This window comes from Melanerpes formicivorus, unplaced genomic scaffold (genome assembly GCF_026170545.1).
Source record: "Melanerpes formicivorus ecotype bairdi unplaced genomic scaffold, bMelFor1.0.p_v2 SCAF_98, whole genome shotgun sequence".
In the NCBI taxonomy this organism is placed as follows: Eukaryota; Metazoa; Chordata; class Aves; order Piciformes; family Picidae; genus Melanerpes; species Melanerpes formicivorus.
In genome coordinates, this window is record NW_027142450.1 from 781,689 (window position 1) to 801,805 (window position 20,117).

The following is a 20,117-nucleotide window of genomic DNA, read 5'->3' on the forward strand; positions in this document are numbered from 1 at the left end:
GTTCCTGAGGATCCCAAACCATGCCTACAGCACAATGTCAGGAGTCTGAAACTCCATCTAGAATGAATTTTACTGTATTGTATTGTATGCAAATATCAAATATGCACCTTTCAAGTGCACAGATTAGCCACAAAAGGACTTATTTTTTTCAACCCAAATGTATGTCTGCCTGCCAGTGTTTCATCCCAGCACATAATGTGCTCATTGCTAAGTGTTAACCCAAAAGATACACAACTTTCCCAAGTGATGAGCAGGCACTTTTCTTCACAGTGGAAGAAATTGCCCCTGTTAGAATACACTCTTTGTGGTTTTGTTGATTTTTTTTTTTTTTAATATAATTAAAAAACAAACAAACAAACAAAACCAACAACTCCACTGGGAAGCAAGGAATAATGATACATAGCTGCAGACCATTTTGATGAATAATTCAAACACAACTGACATGGAAGAAATGAAGGCCAGTAAAAGTTGTAACTTTTGTGAGGGACACCACAGTTTTACAAACCTAAGAACAGAGCAAGATCTGGAATAGGACATCTGCAAATGAATGCACTGCAAATGAATAGACTGCCTATCTGAGCCATGGACTATTTTGGCATTTTCTTTCCTGATGTTGCATGAAAGACTTGAGTACACATCCCAAGACTTTTTCCTTTGCCTCCTTGCACTTCACTGAGTCTGGACCCAACCATCATCCCACAAATAAAACCAAGAAAACACATTTCAAAAATGCACCTCTACATTTTAAAAACCCATTTCCTTCAAAATGAAGCAAAGACAGAGTGTGGGGAGAGACAATCAAGACTGAAAACATTGAATGGGTTTCCACAGTGTTCCTTAATGTCAGAGAAGGAAGGTGTTAAATAACTGGTGCAGGCATGTTTCCCTTTGTTAACATACCCGCCATCTGTGATTCTACTGCTTGCTGAGATGTGGAATCCCTCCCAGTTGTCTCAGCAGCTCAAAGTCTTGACAGAGGAGGAGATGAAGAAAATAGCAAAGTAAGAGCAGCTGGGAGTTTTCAAGCATAGTTTCCATTTGTTCCGGATGCCCTCAGCAAAAGCACCTTGATTTTTGGCAGTAACCAGCCTGAACACGTTTTCTTCAGTTTGTTCTATGATATGATGTGACACGTTAATGGAAGGCAGCATGTCCATGCACACCACACTACCCCCAGGTTACCTAATCTCCATCAATATCCATCAAGTCAAGTGAACAGAAGCTTCCAATCTTTTTCCAAGAATCTTTTTCAATCAGACCACAAGACTTGCTTGGCCACACCCTGAATGTATATATTTGAGTCTGAGGACTGGATGCATGTGATGACAATCTTTCTTCAAGGGCTGTTAATGAAACAAAGAAAATGACCCCTTGGATCAGATCCAGAAGAGATCATGGATTCATTCCATGTCTGCCTCCAGTGGCCAGCTCAGAGGGTGTTAACTATGGTTACACAGGCCAGTCAGTAATGGAATATCTCAGTTATCCTGAAGGTTTTCTTTTGACTACTCAATTTGGGACTGACATGTATCCCTTTGCACTGGAGTTTCTTCTTTCTTTCCAAATAGGCTGGATTGCCATCATTGAAACAACCTCTTAAATTTATTTACCTAATTTGTCCTGCCAAAAATCTTAATTTCAAAACATTTCCTCTCTCTCTCCTTGCTCATTTTTGTTAGATACTTTAGCTAATGTTGTCTGTAGATCTGTTACAATTCCTTATATTGCTGCATGGCTGAACATAAGATGAATTTTGTTTTTTCTACTTAATTCCTCATTTTGATTCATACTTTGCCCTTTAAGGTAAAACAAAGAAACAAACAAGTCCCACCACTCTCAAAAACCCATGTAGACAATTCTGCAACTAGGACAATTGAGCTACTAACCCCTGTGAGAAAAGAGGCATTGCTATGTGGGTAAAGGCTTTGGAGAATGCACTCCTAAATGCCCAAATTCCTTCTCTTTCAGTTAAGAAGTATAAATGTAGGCATCTCCAGAAATGCAAATATGTTAGACAAGTTAAAGCAAACAACAAAAGGAACAAGCACTTGCATATGTAGTCCCTCAGAATCTTTTTAAGGAGCTCACCTTTTTGTACCCATCACAACTACCCTGGCACCTCATGCAATCACATGGTGCCACACTCTGCTTTACTTTGTCCTGTTTAGTGCAGTTTGATTCCATATTTTTTGCAGATGGGTCAAATTCCACAGAGAATCAAAGTTTGCTGGAAGGACAGATTTATTTTGAATCTCAGATGGAAGAGAAGGAGCAGCATTCCAATGTGCCTCTCATTACAGCCACCATGACAGTTCATATGTGTAACAATAAAAACAACTATAAACCTACCTAGTCATTAAAGTAAAGTGAACAACTCCTCTCTGTATCATCATACACAGGTACTGGAGTTGCTAATAAACCAGGAAGAGCACTGAGGCACTGGAGGAGCATCTTTCCTATCTCCACAGTTTCTTAAACAACTTTAGAGGCATATTTTTATTAAGTATATGCAAGGCAGATGATCTTAAACCTCAAGAAGAGTCTGTATAATAATTGTCTGCTCTTCTAATGCTCTCCAAAGACCTATTCAGAGTCCATTCTGAAAGACAATAATATATCAAGAACTTCTGCAAACTTCCTCCTAATGAACACATGCCAATTTGAGACCAAGAAATCTGGCCTCAGAGGACAAAATAACCAATGCTCTTAGTCTCTGGGTGTTTTGCTACTTTATTTCAGAGTGATTCAAAATCTAATTAAATTTCTAAACTCTAATGAAATTACAGAAGAAAAATCATTTAGGATTATATTATATACAATTACTCACAGCTGAAAATTACAGTTAGCCTCTTTCACCAGGATAGGGTCTCCTGAGAAATCCTTGTTATTCATATAACATATAAATCTGACATTACTCTCACTATTTACAGGTCGAAGGTAAAAGCAGAATTAATTAAACATATATATCCTGCCATGTAACTGGATGGTGGAAAGTGGATAATAGAGGGAAGGTTGATAATGATGACTCTGCTTGAAACTGCATTTCCTAGTTTGGTCAAGAATCAGAATAAACCTACTACAAAGCAGGATTTTATTAAGCCTGGCTTACTCTCATCAGTGCTTTTCCTCACTGGAGGTATGCTGTGAATGAGAATAGTGAAGTATATGTAGTCAGTAGTGTGAAGTCAGTTAGCTGAACTATCTGAGGCATTTTGTAGAGAAGTAACAACTAAATAAACCAAGAAGCTTTAGCGGGTACAGTCAAATACTCAGATGTTTAGATGCTTCTCTGAAATATGGGTGCCCTGAGACCACTGACTTGGGTCAGAGGATGCAAGCAAGCAAACAAACAAAACAACAATAATAACAGATAAAAATAGAGCTGAGAGTTGATATTCATGCTATTACTTCTATAAGAGGTTCTCAGGAGTCTTGGAGCATGGGCTTATTTGCAGATGAAACGCACGAAACACAAAAAAGAAATCTTGGAGGCTTCTTACAGGGATCCTGTCCAGCTGACACAGAGATTTTGATTTGCATAGTTTTGGTGTTTTCAACTCTGATCCCAAAGAGTGTACTTCACACACCAAAACAGGCCAGGAATTAAGGCCACACAGGTAACCTTTATTTATATTTTTAATGCCTCAGGAGTCTTGTTTGTTGGTTAACACTGTGCTTTTCTTATCAGTCCACAAACATCTGGAAGTCATAAACACAAATTTTCATTCACAGCTTGTAAGAGCAACTAAACACTTGTGGACATCTTGCTCATTTGCAGTCATCTTTTCATCAACATGGCCAAACATATGCGTCACTATTATTCTTTATGGATTATAACAGTTCCATTTAAAATTGCCTTCTACAAGGGCTTTACAACTGCAGTTTACTCATCAAGACAGGTGTTTCATACAGGCTTAAGATGTGACATTCTGCTGAGACAAGAGTACTCAGACATTCCCTCACCAATGGCAGGAAAAAGAAATATGCAAGAGTTTTCTCTCTTAAAGCTCCTCACTCAAGATGCGTTTCAGATTATTTTGATTGGAGTATATAAGCATCTGCATGAGATGAAGACACCTGACAGCAAAGGACTAATCTAAAGCGAAAAGGTACATCAAGAGCCAAGAGGTAAAAGCAATATGGAGACCTTCCAGAGACCTGTGCTGAAAAAACCCCTAGGTCCATGTTTTTGTGCCTCCTCCTTCTGAAGGACAGACTTGATATGAGTTGGGAGGAATGGATTCATTTTAACAAAAAACATTGATATTTACTTGCGTACACGTTTTTCTGTCATCCCATTTTGGAACAGGTTAACCTGCTGAAAAAGATTCCTGAAGAATGGAAAGAACCCTATTTTTGCACTGTGCTCCTGAAAAAAAAAACTGATGATGAAAGGGAAGCATTCAGCCAAGTGTTCCTCAAAATGCTGCAATGGCTTTCATGTTGACCTAAAAAAAATAAATTGCTAGCAATACTGAAAAAGATTGCCTTAGAATGTTCTGTTTCTAAGACAAAAGATCCATTTACATCTCCATGGATTTAGAAGATTTCAGCAGAGAAAAATTCACTGTGGTAGGGCTTTTTCAGTTTTGTAAACATAAATGTCAGCACTTAAAGGTCCCTTGCAGAGCAAAACAGCTCAACTAGGCTGTGACCGCTGGCTATCCACCTTCTCCAAATAACAAGTTTATTTATGAGTAGAGCTGTGACCCAAATAAGGGAACTTCTCTTTGCAAATCTTACAACTCAGGATGTGACTGTAGTTTCCCAACAGTCACATGATCAGTTTTGGCTTCTTTCTTCTATTTATTGATTTTTTTATTTTCTTTAAAAGACACTGCAGGAGAACCACACTCAGAAAATTTGGGTGAAACCTCTCTGCTGTCAAAACTTCAGAATGACCTTAGTAACAAGATGGATATCAGTCCTAATGGTATTTCTTCTTCTGTTACGTAAGTGATCTACCAGATTTCTTTTCCATCATTTTTTAGAGCTTTCCCCCCCACCCCGGCCCTGAGCTTAGTGGGTTATTTATTTTCCAATCAGTTGCATGTATGTTGCTTAAAACTTTGTTTAGAATGCAGTTGCTTGGAGAAAGAATATTTATTGAGACAATGGAGTATTTTTCTAAGCTTTCTAGCTAACTTTTCCTAGACTGAGTGCTAAGGGGTCAGCTGTGTGCTGTTCATATGACAACATGAAGTTAAATACCTGCATCTTGGCAGATGAGATGGCTGAGCTGCGGAGCATCCTGCTAGGCACTGTACAGAAAAGAGTACTTCAGCAGAGTATAAAAAAACCCAACCAAACACCAGTCAATCTGCATGCAAGCTATCTTCCAGGCACTTTTGTGTTACTCTCCACTTACAGGACTTTGAGGTTCCTAACGCATGATGCTTCTAATGCTTCCTGCCAGCCCAAATCAGGACTTAGTCACAACTTGCCTCTTACTTCTTACTTCACAGTTACTCACCTCCACTTCACAGTTACTCACCTCCACTTTGTGCAGGAAAAGAGTGGAGCTCCTGGATAAGAAGTGTCAGCAGGGGTCATATTCACACTGGGACTAATGCAGACTAATGGGAAGGATGCAGCCGGCATTAGTTACAAAGACAAACGTTCACACGGGTTAACATGGTCTCCAAGACATTAGGTAAGGAGGCAGGCACCCTCTGGTGGCAAAAGCCTCATCTTTACCTAAAAAGCACCTCCTACACTACCCTTCATGCAGGAATTCATATAAAATCATCATCAACCCTTGACAAATCACATAAGGGCAGTTTGATCAACTTGAAGCATGCAGACCAGCTATTCCAGCTTGCATCCACTGATTATCCACTCCTGTCTCAGCTTCTGGAAGCAAAACTATCCACACATCTAGAGCAGTGCTCTATCTTCTTGTAGTCCTCAGGGTACATATAGGAATGTGTCACTCTTACTATCCTTTTAATTTTTGGCTCTTCAGGCCCTCTGTGCCTTTCTATAAACACTTCCAGGAGTACAAATGGAAGGAGACTGTCCATCACACAGGACATAGGTAACCAATCAGCAATATTTATTCAACGTGAAATCAGAAGGACTGCTCTCTAGTTACTGACTAGTTATTGCTCAAGAATCAAATAGCACAGGTTCCATTAATACAGTAGCACTTGTTTAGAGCAAAGAGATGCAGACTCTAGAGCAGCAAGAAATGCTCTACAGCAAAGGCACTTCACAATAAGGTAAATTTATATTTGCCTGGATACTGAGGGTGCCTATCTTAGGAAATTTACACACAGGTGGGAATTTTGCTACATTAAATACCAGTCAACATACCCCCTTTTTTTTTCTTCTTAGACTTTTTTTTTTTTTTTTTTTTTTTTTTTAATAATGGTTTCTATTAGGATCATTGCCTGTAACATCTTTGTTGTGATAACTCAGACATCTGCTGTGAGCCATCCCTTTTTCCCACCCTACACCTGGGTTTCCCAGATACTTGCTTTCTTTCCCATTTGCTGCTTGAAAGACCAATGGTACTGAAACCTCTGGATACTATAACTATCTGCTACAATGAGAAGGAGAAACCTGAGATGGGGGAGGAAGAGAGAAGAAAGTCAAATGGAAGGACAAGGCAACAGAAAAAAAGGGACTAAGGCGAGTTCTGTGCACTTAGAAAGACAAGCCACGTGTTGCTGCTTATCAATGTATGTTAGGGTGGGACTTGTTCACAATAGGAATAGCTCACTTTCCCCACTTCCCCAAGGTTTCCACCAACCTTAATGATACTGTGATACTGTGAATATTTCATAAAGTGGGGAAAGTGAGCTATTCCTGCTCCCTGATCTTTTGCCCAAATGGCATCCTTCACCACTTTCCTCGTTATGCTGACTTACGGGTGAGCACACTTATGTAGCAGAGGGCACAGGAAGAACATGTCATCCCTCAGAGCAGCTCAGAAGCTATTTTTTTTTACTTAGCTCATCTCCATGCACAGCAGGTCTAAGGAGAGCTAAGCCTGTCCAAGTATTCACTGAAGTCACAGAACAGGGACTCAGCCCCTGTGGGTCCATCAGCTGCTCAGCAGATGGACCTTTAGGGATGTAACCACACTGACAGACGGCTGCAGTGGGCAGCTGGAAGAAAGAGCTTCCTCAGCTGCACTCCTGACTCTGGCAAACCTAAACCAAGCCTGGCTCCTCAGTAAGCCTGCAGATTCCCACTCACACTTTCTCCATCTCTCCACTTCCAGTATAAGGCCAGTCTAGTCTGTAGTCTCATATCTGGATTCACTGTCAATTAGACACACATGAAAACTTTACCTTATCATTTGGAGACACAGCCTGTGCCTCTCACCAGCCTTCAGGTGCTGGCAGTGCTCTGGGGACAGATCCCTATTGCAGCATGAGTTGCGTGTTATGCCTGAGACAGGCCACAAGAGAGGTGAGAAAGCACTGCAGGTTGCTTCAAGACACTTTGAAAACTGATCCACGAGTCCCTCAAGCATAGGTATGAAATTCATTTGCAAGGCTCTTCAACCAAGATGCAGACATTCTGCAAGTCCAGAGGGCTTGTTCAAGGCATAGGAGCTAGTCTAAATCCAGTTAGAAAGCTATCACTGGGACTGGAGTGCTGCAGGATGTGAGTCATCATTTCTAATCCCTCTGTACTGGGAAGTTTCTGAATACTCCAAAAGATCTAAATTGAAGATGGGATCTGGGTCAAACAGCAAGGCTTGTGTATTTGACTTAGTCAATCCACTTCTTTCCACCCAAGAAGAAACTGAAACAAACAGAAGCTGGCTATTGAACATAGTCCTCAAAAGCAAACAGTATTTAAGCATCATCCAGTAAATGATATTAAGCCTTAATTAAAACCATATTAAAGTATGAATTGAAAATGTTCTCTCTAGTCCTCTGGGTTGCCAGAGATTTCCCTCCCTCTCTTTTTAAAAGGAAACTAAGTTTCATCTCAATATATGAAACTGACATACATAAAATATTCCACGTAAAATACTATTTCTGCCATAAAACACATAATCTGTCAGTGGTTTAACTCCATTAGAAGGCATGCATTAAGGTCTATGTATTATGACCATTAGAATAATAAGAGTAATACAATATCCCTTTTATTATATTTGAATGTGAAACATACTTCCCATGAGCACAAAGAATCACTAAGGAGATGGAAGAAAGTTTTTTTGTTTGGTTGGGTTTTGGCTGTTTTGTTTTTAACATATAATGAACAAATTCACAGATGAGAGCAAAGAGAAATTCAGGAGATATGCTTTTAAATAAGCAACTTTTTTATTTATTTGGTTTTTTTTTTAATCCTTGTTCTTTGTAACTTTGATTTTGGTCATTGAATTATAGGCAGCTTTTGTGATTGTATCTGCAGTTGGATTACTCACCCCTCCCAATTTCCATCTCTGAGTGTCGGGGGAATTTGGCAAGTGAACAGTTCTGCTACTATAAAGTAAGCTTCCAAACCAACCAAACAAAAAAACCCAAACCCCTGACTTTCAGCTCAGAATTGTGGTTTCCTAAATGCATTTACTTAAAAACTCAGGATTGGTTTTTAAAGCTCACCTCGAGATTTTTGAAGCTTGATTTGCAATTCATGAAAAGTTGGGATTAGAAATGCAATTAAAACCAGGAAATAAACCCAACTCTATTGTGAGCTACCCAATATATCTGATTCTTCTGATACAATTGCATGAGCCCCAGAACTCACACTTGGGCCAAAAGAGAGTTTCAGCAGTCTGAAAAGCAGACCCAAGATGAATTTCTGTAAAGATATCAAAATGGCTGGGTTTGGAATGGGAGGATGATGCTTTGAGGTTAAAAGATATCCTATTTCTATCATTCGTTTTACTGGATAAGAATTCAAAGCAGAGTGCCGAAAAGCCTAAGGCATAATTATTTTCCACAAATGGGTGGAGAGAGAGAAGCAAGATGGGACTTAAAATGTTGGACACCTTACCAATAGGAAAAATGGGTGCTTTTAAGATGTTAAAACCCCACCTGAGTTTGTGTCAGTCAACACTCCCACACAATTTCCCACTACAGTGGGGAATGTTTATGAAGAAACTATGTTATGATCAAGACAGCTTTCTTCCTACCAGCTCCCATATGTACAGTCATCCAGGCACCAGACTGCCAAAGACCAATGGCTGTAGGAGAAGATGCCATGATTGAAGTATGTACACAAGACAAAATTTTCACAGCCCACTGTTTTAAAATGCAGGAGTCACCTCTGCCTTTGAAGCATTATCATGCTCCAGGCACCCCATGTAGCCACACATGAGTTATGCCACTTGGGGCCACCTGAGAGACTTTAGTGGCAAATTCTTGCATGACCATCACTTAAAAAAACCACCTGTATATACATTTTTATCAATTTCCTATAATAAGCAGGCAACATTAAAACTAAATGTGACTTCTTTCCCTTTCTTGACTTTAAAAATAAAAAATAAGAAAAGATTTTGAATCTGTTTCTTTCAAAAAATATGTGGGAATTGTTTTCTTCAAAGTGTCTTCATGTTGAGGGTCTACACACTTCAAGGGTCTACACACTTCAATCTTCAGACAGCATAGCTCAGTGGTTTTAGGGAAAAGGGATAGGTCAGGGTGTCCTTTTGCTGAGCAGGGAACTTGGCATGGGAGACTCTGAAAAGGCTGCTTCCAGGCCATAAAGTTTGTTTCCAAGAGGAAAAGGCTTCTCTTCCAGCAGTAAATCACATTTTGAAGACTGGAACTACAGGCAGAGCTGTGACTCATATTTTCTGGAGATGGGTGCTGGAATGTGCCATATCCTCTCTTCTTAGCATGTCTTATTTATTGCATCTGCAATCTTTTTCTTGATTTATAGCAACTTCACTTGCATACAGCTCTCAGGTTTGCAGTGGAATGGAAGCAGTGCTAAGACAACATAAAACATTTAAAATTGTATTTTCTATTCTGTCCAAAAACTGGCGTGTGGTGGCCACATTCCTAGTTATGTGGTGGCCACCTTCCTCATTAATTTGGCTGATAACACTACTCCAGGAAGCCTCAGATTTTTTCTTAAGCTTTAACAGAATCAACCATTCCCTTGGAAATACCCAGATATGGCATTTGCCTTGAATACAGAACATTCTCCCTGATGTCCTAACATGCTAAAATATTTCCATTTTAGATTTTTGGAGATCAAAGGTCTATGCTTCTGGAAACTCGGAGGAAGAAATAGGTGAGTTCCTGCCTGACAGATGAAGATGGACCCTTATGTACACACAGTGATGCAAAAATCACACCGTGGCTCATAGTTTACTCTTTACTGCTTCCTCCCAGCAAAGACTTATAGAGAAAGAACTGTCAAGCAGGACAGGTGGCTGTGGACTGGGAGGTGGAGATGTTGCCTGCACAGCTATGGGAGGCCCAGAGAAGAGTTTGGTAGCATACAGAGTAGCAAGGGAGTGGCAATGGGCAGTATCACTTTAGGGGGAAAAGTAGAGGCCTAACTCTAAAACTCAGCTGAGATCTGCACACACCAAAGGCTAAAGTTGTTTACTATTGTAAATGGGCATTGAGCCACAGATTCACAGATCTGCAGGAGCTACCACAGCAGACGCTTTTTATTAGGGTGGCATTTAAACTTTGGAAAGTTGGAGTCACATCTGAAACACTTAAGGCTGTAATTATTGCTTATTGGTGTACACTGCTGTATACTCACTGACTTGTTCTCAATTTTTGCAGATTTCACATATGTTATTATAGGAGTTACTCTGGGAGTGTTTCTAGCAATTGGTTTTATAGCAGTAATAATATGTATGATCAAAAACCAAATGATTGAAAAAGTCTTTGGAGGTAAGAAAAAATACTTCTGCTTTCTTATCCACAGATCTAGATATCTGTATGTTCTGATACAGCAGGTCTGAGCTTCAGTTTTAGGAACTGTGCATGTAACACAGTTCTGGTTTTCCTTTAAAGAACTGTTTAACAAGTGTCTGAAGTGCTGGAGTCTCTAGAACTGCAGATTCCTGTTTCAGTATAACCAACTCTGCTCTTTAATTTTAGAAGAAAAATAGAATTAATTTCAGTACACTAGTCAACAGACTCTTGCTTAGTAAAGAGGGGAGCAGAGTGGTCTTAACTATTAAGCTTTCAGTGAAAGATTGAACTCTGCTATAGTGAGCTCAGCCTCTCAGTCATGACCTGATTCCATCCTATTTACAGTAAATATTGGTCTATTAAAGGATAACTTTGCAAACAGACTCCCCATGAGGATATAAATGACAATATAATGCTGCTTCATGAAAGACAAATGACTCATGCTTTCTTTAGTGGCGCTGCATAGCAGGCTTAAAGAGAAACTGCTTCGCTCTCATTCTCATCAAGCACCTGCCCTCGAATCTATTTCACGTGACACTCTGGAGGTGTGCTACAAACTCAATATAGTCAAAATATTAGCAAAGCTACAGCTCTGAGAAAATTGGCATGAGATATTCCAGGTGGAAAAATCAAGAAAGGCTTCAGGAAGGTTGCATGACGTTGCTAGTGTGAATGAGTTTTTCCTCATAAAGGGTGGCTGGGTATTTGCCTGCTCTATGTTCTCACAGTTGCATCCTCACAACTTCTGAACAGGCCTGTCACCACTTGGTCTCTGGTTTCTTAACTAACCACATTTTCCTGTTTTCTCTTTAGAGTCAGATGGCAAAATGGATAGAAGGTAAGAGTCATTAACCCATACAATTTTCTGAGGTGGTGAGATACCAAACTAATGTTTAACTTCTCTGTCTTCATGCATGATGATTCCCCACAACAGGTTTGAAGTATGACACGTTACACACATGCAAACCTCTAAAGGCGCACAATACATGTGGAAAAAGGAAATTCCTTGTAACATGGTTTTGATGTCTCAGAAACAGGAAAGAAATCGCAACATTTTAAAGAAGAAAATCCTTCAGACAGTTCTGATTAAGCTTTCATTTTTTGTTATTTTTGTACTGTGTCTTATAATAGCAAACTCATTAAAAAACCCGAACTCATTAAAGAAAGGGACAAAAGCCAGAGGTCTTCCTTCAAAAGTGCTTAAGTTGGTTTGAATTTGAGTTTAATTTTTTATATAATTCTGTAAGTTTTCCAGATCTGTTTCTGAAACAAAGTTTTTAGTGTGATGTCATATAGGCAGTGCTAGACCACATAGGCAATAGCCACTCTTCATGTCCTCCAAGGACAGGCAATAGGGATACACTAGCCTAGAAACTCTGAACTGCAAATTGTCTATTGGCTCATAGTAATCTACAGATGTGGACATATTTTGTGTCACTTCGAGACATTTTTTAAGTGACTAAAAAAAAAACCCCAAATGTTAATTAGCCATCATTCTCCTGAACTGAAGGACATGGCTGTATTCAGTGACCTAAGAAATGGCTTTGGCCTCTCTCAGAGAGCTGTATAGATGGCTGTCCCCATCACAGTTGCTCCTCATAAAAACAGCACAGCATATGTAAACACTCAATTGAAGATCAAAGTGAGAGCACCCCTTGCAGCAAGTACTTCAGTGTTTTGTCTGTCCAACAGAGAAGAGCCCCAACTGTTAAGCATTTGTTATTTTCCCAGGGAAACATTTCCCCAGCCTAACACAGCTAACTGTCAAAACGTTTCTGTGCTAGTAAAGCACTATTCTCTTAAAAGACACTGACAATTTCTGTGCATTAACCTAACATTACATTAGAACTCATATACAGCCAGACAAAAATAGAATACCCAGTAAACTTTCTGATGTATCAAGGACAGAACAGACGGAGCAAAGAATGGGAAGGCCCTGAGAAAAAGTTAAACTGAAACCAGAAAAGCCAAAGACCAGAGTCGAGAAAACAATGGAATAAAAGTGGAGGGACAAAGATGAAGAGACGCTGACCACAGTAATTTTTACTGCCTGGATGAAATTAACTGCTCCACATTGAGCTTTTCTGCCTTCCCTTTCTGTTTATTATGAGGACTGTGGCCAGACCTAGAAAATCAAAGCAAAGTTTATCTGAAATTACCTTGTTCTAGATTTCCTCCAACCAATCATACACCCATCCCGAATCCCTCAGAAAACAGTCAGCCTGAACCCCTCAGTGATAACCAAGACACCACCCCTTCAAGATCAGAGGGGAGTACTGGCATACATTCTGCAGACACTTCATTTTCTGCTTGACCAGTAATGATTATTATTTTGTTCAGGGAAAAAACCTTAATCCACCTGAAAGAGCACTCACTGAATTAATCTTCAGCCAAATTTTGTTTTAAATTTCACATCATTATTCTGACAAGTGCCTCAAGTCACTCAATAATTTTCCTCCCTAGCTGGGACACACTCTGAGTGGGTGTTACTCAGAACCATCATAGTCAATGGAGTTGCTCAGCCCTGTGCACTTCTAGGTCTTGATGCAGATAATCTTTTATGCTGAAAACCTGATTAGCTGCCGCTGAACCTAACCAACACACTGGAAGAACAGTATTCCTCTAAAATCAGTAATCATTCCAATGCATCCCCTTGGCACTTTCCCAAATAGTTAAACCAGAGCATTTCTACACCCACATCACACTGACAGCTCATAGTGAAATAACTAACAGCATTTACCACTTTATTTAATCAGGTATATAACATTAAGATTTACACAGCCAATTCATAATAGGATGCCCTTAAAGTGCATGGGATATTTACTAGCACGTGAGAAGGTAAAGAAGCTTCAAGCAACTTTCTGTCAGCTAACAAAACAGTAATTTAAATGTCAACTGACAATTATTTAATGTCCTCTTTTTTTTTTTTTTTTTTTTTTTTTTTTTTTTAATTAATAGCTCATGTCAGTTTCAAGTGCCATTTTGGTGTAAGCTTAGTAAATTATAATGCCTAAAAATTCCATGCAAGTTTAATGTATTAATAAAAATGTCTGAGGACGTTTAATGCTAGCAGTATTTTGAGTTAACTACAGTGCATGGCAGCCAGATTTATTTTGACAGAAGACAAAGAAAGAGACATACAGAGACAAGAAAGATGAAGAGACAGAAAATGTTTCCTAAAAAGAAGGTATACATTTTAAACCTGCTCTAACAACAACAAGGAATTTGCTGCCTCAACATATGCTGGGCAGAACAACACACCAAAACATGCCATTCACACCAAACCTCCCCATACCACTCCCTGCAGACCCCCATGTAAAACACTGAGCAGGAGATCAAGCTTTAAATACAATACACAAGTCATCCTGATGTTTGATGGAGGAGCTTGGGAGTTGCACTGGCCAAGTGTCAAGTGTATCAATGATTTTCTCCTGCTACCCTAAGCAGCACCTAGATATTTAATCATATTTTTCCACCCAACTTCTTCTAAGAGACTTTCTCTTTCCTTTGATAGACTATGCTTAGGAAACACAAGGTAGTTCTGAGAATCAGAGTATTTAGCTGAATAGAGGAGGGCTTGGAATATAATCGCAAGTTGAACATCTCCAGTCTCCTCTTTGCTTAACATGAAATTGTTGTTGTGAAATCAACCACTTGGTATAAATATCAGAGATGGATGTCATGGCACAGACTAGATTTGGGCAGTCATATGCAAGTTTTAATGTCAAACTGCATCTTCTTCCAATGAGCAGAACTGTCTCAGTCTAAACATTTGAGCCAAGAACCATTTCACTAGCATTTTGTCATGTTCAGGTCTGTAGCCAGTTGCACTGACAGGCAGAGGCAGAGAATGGAATCTGATCTAACAAATTCATATCCTTCAAACAGGTTTAAGGTTGGATAGAAAGAAAAATCTTCTGTTTTGGAGAGGACAGTAGTTCATTCTCAACTCTATACTCCAAACTAGTCTGTAATACTGTGAATGCACAATGTGTCATTTACCAAACCTGAAGCTACTATATTAAGCACAAGTCCTGTCACTGGTACTATCAGTTTCAAATGAAAGCTATAACCTGTCTAATCACTGGAGTTTGAGCACACAACCTAGCTTTGATGCTAGGGTACTAGAGAAAGCCACAAGTAAGAGTTATACAGAAAATGGGCCCAAAATTACAAATTAAAAACCCATGAGTAAAAACACATTGAAAGAAATGAGACTTTGGCCTTGTCTGAACATGTCACTGGAAGACTGGTGCACCAGGAAAAGCAATCAAGATCTAAACCACAACTTGCATAGGACACTGGGCATTGGAATGAATTGTAGTGATTCAAATGCTGTATCAACTCTTCATGTCACACTATACATTCAGCCCGCAGCCAGGGTGTTCAGTTTTGGGCCCCTCGCTTCAAGAAGGACATTGAGGTACTAGAGCATGTCCAAAGAAGGGCAACAAATCTGGTGAAAGGTCTGAAGAATGTCTTATGAGGAGTGACTGGGAGAACTGGGGCTGTTTAGTCTGGAGAAAATGAGGCTCAGGGAAGACCTTATTGCTCTCTACAACTACCTGAAAGGAGGTTGTATGAGGCGGAGGTTGGTCTCTTGTCCCATGTAACTAGTGATAGGACAAGAGGAAATGGCCTTAAGTTGCACCAGGGGAGATTTGGATTGGATATTAGGAAGAATTTCTATACTGAAAGGGTTATCATTTCCCATATTTCATTCAAGCTAAGAAGTCCCATTAAAAAGTTAACAGGATTTATTTGTACACCTTTGCTGAGGCAGATGAAATATGAAATAAATTACTTATTATACAAAAGATTTGACCACTGAATCATCTATAAGTAGAAAGTACTAACAAACATTGCCAACTGTAGATGGATATGAAGAAATACACATTTTCCTAGGCATAAACCTGTCTGTCATATGCTTTTGGGAAATGGGTGCTGTAGCATCCCATCCTTACCTGCAATATTACAGTCTCCATCTTCCAAGTTTCCTGTTGCTTAACCATGCTCCTTCAGCAGCTTCCAGTTGTCTCTTCTCTTTCAGATTCACCTCTTCCAACACATGAGATGTAAGTAAAATACAGGCATAGGAAACTAATTTCTTAAGCACAGTCACTGGTATGGAATGGCATGAAAAGATGAGTTGGCTTAGCCTTTCATGCAAAGTCCCAGCTACTCCATCTCTTCCTAGCCTGGCATTTGGGCACATAACAATGAAGAATGCCAATTTGCAAAAAGTACTTTCTCCTTTAAATTTAATAGATGACTCTCCTCCATTCACTCAAATGGCTACTGATTAAAATTGCAAACTCAACTCACTAGCCTTGCAATAAACAAAACAAAAAAATCCCAAACCTCAAACAACTACTGACTTATGAAATGGAAGAGTTATCAGAAGCCATTCAAAACCACTGCACTTGATGAATCTCTCATGGGCAACCCTTCCTCGGATGTCTCATATTTCTGCCTTAGCAGAACAGTGTCTGGAATAGACTGAATGCTCCAAGATACTGTTCAACAGCAAATGTAAAAACCAAGAGCTTCAGCTGTCAGAAACTAAAGCTGCCAGAAAGACGCCCAGCAGCAGAAGTCAGCTCACACTGCAGTGCAGATGGGCCTCCCTCTCACAACAATCACTTTATATGGTCCAAAAACACACACTCTACAGTATCTGCCCTTGCTCACCAGTTTCCTCATTCAATTAAGCTTTGTCTTTTTTTAATGGAGCAATGGCTTTCCCGCCATAAAAAGACAATTTTGTCTGGTCTGGAAAGAGCAAAGGTTGGGCAGAGGGATATGGGAAAGCAGAGAAGAAAAAGCACTGGAGGACATACCAAAAAGCTGAAATCTATTCAATTTTCACTTGCCTGTGACTGTCACTGTAGCCAGTGGAAATACCAGACCTCTCTTGCCTCCTAGTCCATCTATTCTCTCATCTCCATTCTAGCTATCTTATCCAGGGCCCACTGGGATTTCCTAGAGCCTGCAGGTGACTGTTTCTTCCCATGTGGAAGACTAAAAAGGGTGGTGCTCATGCAATATAAAGTGTGCCCCAACACCACCCCATACCTTGGGGATGTTATACCTTGCTCTGTTACTGTCCTGTCTAGCTGAACTTGTTCCTCTGAACAACTTTGGATAAGTTACTTTGACCTAAGTTACCCTTTCTCCCCTTCCATAAATTAATCTTTATATCACACACTTCAAAACTAAGGACACTGAGATTTGCACTGTGCCAGGGACACCAAGCTTTATAAAGCAAAACTAAGACGCTCTGTAGGCATTTTCAGGCTCTCAGTTCCTCTTAGCACCATTCCAGAATGGAGAGAATGCTTCATCTACAGGCACATATGCACACTGAAACAGAGTTAGTTGTTTGGTTATTTTATACACACACGCACACATACGTATACAGACTGTTTGAGATTAATTCATTAAACCCGTTTCCAGGATACAGCATACATCAATGATGTCAGTTACCAGCCTGACAGGCAGAGCCACACTTCTGGCTATTTTTACTCCTCCATGGTCACTCTCCACATTCCTCAGGAGAGCATCTGGCCCAGGATGCCTGTGTTCCCTTCAGATCTGGGAGTTGCATTTGGGGTTGACCTTTTCACAGCTGCCAAACAGGGAGGAATCCCTACTCCTTCCCACTCCTCTGCACAACTGTTTGAGGTTAGCCTTGAATAGCTCTAAATCATTTGATTGTAAGAGTTGGTCCCAAACCTGCTGAGTCAGGAGAATGTTTTCCTGATATTATTCAGACACCTGTCAGAGGCAATTCCTTCCACAGCCATCGTGGTCTCTGCTGGCAAACTTGCTGGTGTCACAGATTCCAGCAATAAATGAGTAACTCTAGCCTTTTTTTGGAGCTGCTGTAAGTCTAGATTGAAGAAGGAAAGAAAGAAAAAGATAAAATCAGAAATGTTTGTGGAAGAGTACCCTCTTCACTCCTGTCAACAGACAAACAGGATAACTCACATATTAGATGCCAGTGAGCAGAAAGCCTCCTGCTCCCAGGCAGCACCTGTCTGCCATCCAGAGTAGCTTTGTGTTGACTAGTGCTTGTCAGGGAGGTGACAACATGGGATTAGCTAGGAATGAAAACTGATATCATAGCTAAAGGACAGCTTAAACCCAAAACACAACAAGGCATCCTGACACAAGAGGAGGCATTTCAGGTCTTAGCTTGAAAAAAAAAGCACCAAATCAGGGTGCCTGCATATTCCAGCTCACAGATTTTCATGTAGCCATTGAATTTCTGGACAAAGTTGGACACATATGAAAAAGGAATAAATAATCTCAGGTGGACTCCTAGGAATCTTTTTTTAATGACTTCTCAGCTCAGATTATTTTGCACTGGCCTTGTTCTACTTTATGCTGTTGTCATAGAAAGAGGGAGAATTGTTGTGTTTTTTAATCATAGAATAGTCTAGATTGGCAGAGACCCTAGAGATCATCTACTCCAATCTCTCTGCAATAAGCAGGGATGCCTCTCAGCTAGACCTGGTTCCTCAAAGCTCCATCCAGCCTGACCTTGAACACCTCCAGGGAGGGGGCTACAGTTCCCAATAAGTAGACATTTGTGTATCTTAGTTGATATGCTTTAATCTGTATTATTTTGTGTGAAGAAATTCTGTCAGGTTCCTAAGTGCAGCCCATATCAGGTCTTCTCATTAAGTTTTGAAATGTCTCTCCTTTCTGGGAAAGAGTTGTCACAGACTGCTTGGAACAAGCTGAAAAATACTGCTGCATACCTGTGACATCCTGGGTAACATCAGAGCTGTGTCACTAAAAGGAATTCTTTGTGTCTGTGAAGTGCCAGCCTGGTGCAGGAAAAGGAGGCTGAAGACAACCCTGGGTACCCCCAGTGTGGTCAGCAGGCTTACAGGCAAGCAGACTGGTGGGCATGTACTGGCTAGGTGCCAGTGAGCTTCTGTCCTTGCACTTCAGCAGGCACCTTCTCAAGATGCTCCGGAAGATCCCCAAGGGCTGGGCAAAGCAGGCAGTGTGAGCACTTAGTTGTGAAAGCACTGCAGGACAGTGCACACACTGCCACCTTACAGAGCTATTTTATCTCACTCCCACCCCCCACTGGAGAAAGAAATAAAGGAAAAAATGGAGCAGAGTAGAAAAAAATATATCTAATTTCAGCCTCACCATATAGTCTCAAATGGACTGTATGTCCAGTTCAAACTAGAAAGATGAGAATGAGGTCTTACCTCTTTCTTATAGATGCCAATGGTTAGTGCAGTGAATTTCACATGAATGGAAAATTTCATCGCAGCTTTCTAAAAGAGACATGTGAAAAAGTTCCTCGCATAGAAGGAGAAAAGACTGAGACAAATTACAAGAAGCACCCCCCTGACTGCCAAAGCTCCCGTGGATTCTTTAGCTAATTCACCAGAAAATGTGTAAGTAATACTGAAGGGATTACAATGCCATTTCCCAGTGGAATCACGAGAGCTAGTATAGAGGACGGCGAGACAAGATCTTATTTCCAAGCGCTGACACTAGATGGAGTAAAACTGAATAAAAGATTTAAGAGCAGTGAAGGGAGAGAAAGAGAAGTTGCCTGCATTTCCCGAACTTCTCGTGTATTGCTTCTTTGAATGCTTGTCTTCGATAAGTGCTCTGAAAGTCACAATTGATAATGTATTCTTATACTTTCCAGGTCAAACATGGGATCAAGCCAAAACAAGTATGTTCTAAGGAAAGGGGTGGAGTCTGGTGGAGCAGGGACGTGGAGTGACAGTGCTAGGCAGGCAGACAGATCGAAGTTGTAACAGACATCCACCAAGGTAAAGGGAAAGATCCTGCAGTAGGCTGTAGGATTACCCCGACTTCCTACTAACAGCCCAGAGCTGCTACACACTCTGCATGGCCTATGGCAAGGAGTTTAACTGCCTTGTCTTCCACCTTTGCAGTCGTATACATGGAACATTCTAACCTAAGGCCCAGGAATACTGCAAGGATAGCTGCCCCCACATAGGAGATACCCCAAACTGTACGCTCTTGGAAAGATGCAGCCACAGTATGGATCCAAGAGCTGCTCAGCTGCTCCCCACTCATGTGGCAAAGGCAGTATTGGGAAGCATCCCAAATTATATTAATTCAGAGACTACAACATGGTGAGCTGTTCTTATAGTGGGATACTCTCCTAAAATATATTGCTTGCATCTAGTAGATTCCTACCTGGCTTGCAATTAGTAGCAAGTCCTCACATGTCAGTGCAGAGGGCATCTGGAAGCCACCACAACAGCC

At 40.4% G+C, this 20,117-nt stretch overlaps 1 protein-coding gene across 1 annotated transcript in view; it reads left to right on the forward strand.

Annotated features, from left to right (window-relative positions):
• Nucleotides 1-19,639, forward strand: part of TMEM273 (transmembrane protein 273) — a 34,591-nt gene extending 14,952 nt beyond the window's left edge. The window contains exons 2-6 of the mRNA XM_068166227.1: nucleotides 4,835-4,952; nucleotides 10,153-10,203; nucleotides 10,710-10,820; nucleotides 11,658-11,682; nucleotides 19,528-19,639. Coding sequence (XP_068022328.1) covers nucleotides 4,898-4,952; nucleotides 10,153-10,203; nucleotides 10,710-10,820; nucleotides 11,658-11,682; nucleotides 19,528-19,639 — 354 coding nt within the window. The 5' untranslated portion in view covers nucleotides 4,835-4,897. The remainder of the gene's footprint in view (nucleotides 1-4,834; nucleotides 4,953-10,152; nucleotides 10,204-10,709; nucleotides 10,821-11,657; nucleotides 11,683-19,527) is intronic.
• The last annotated feature ends 478 nt before the right edge of the window (nucleotides 19,640-20,117 follow it).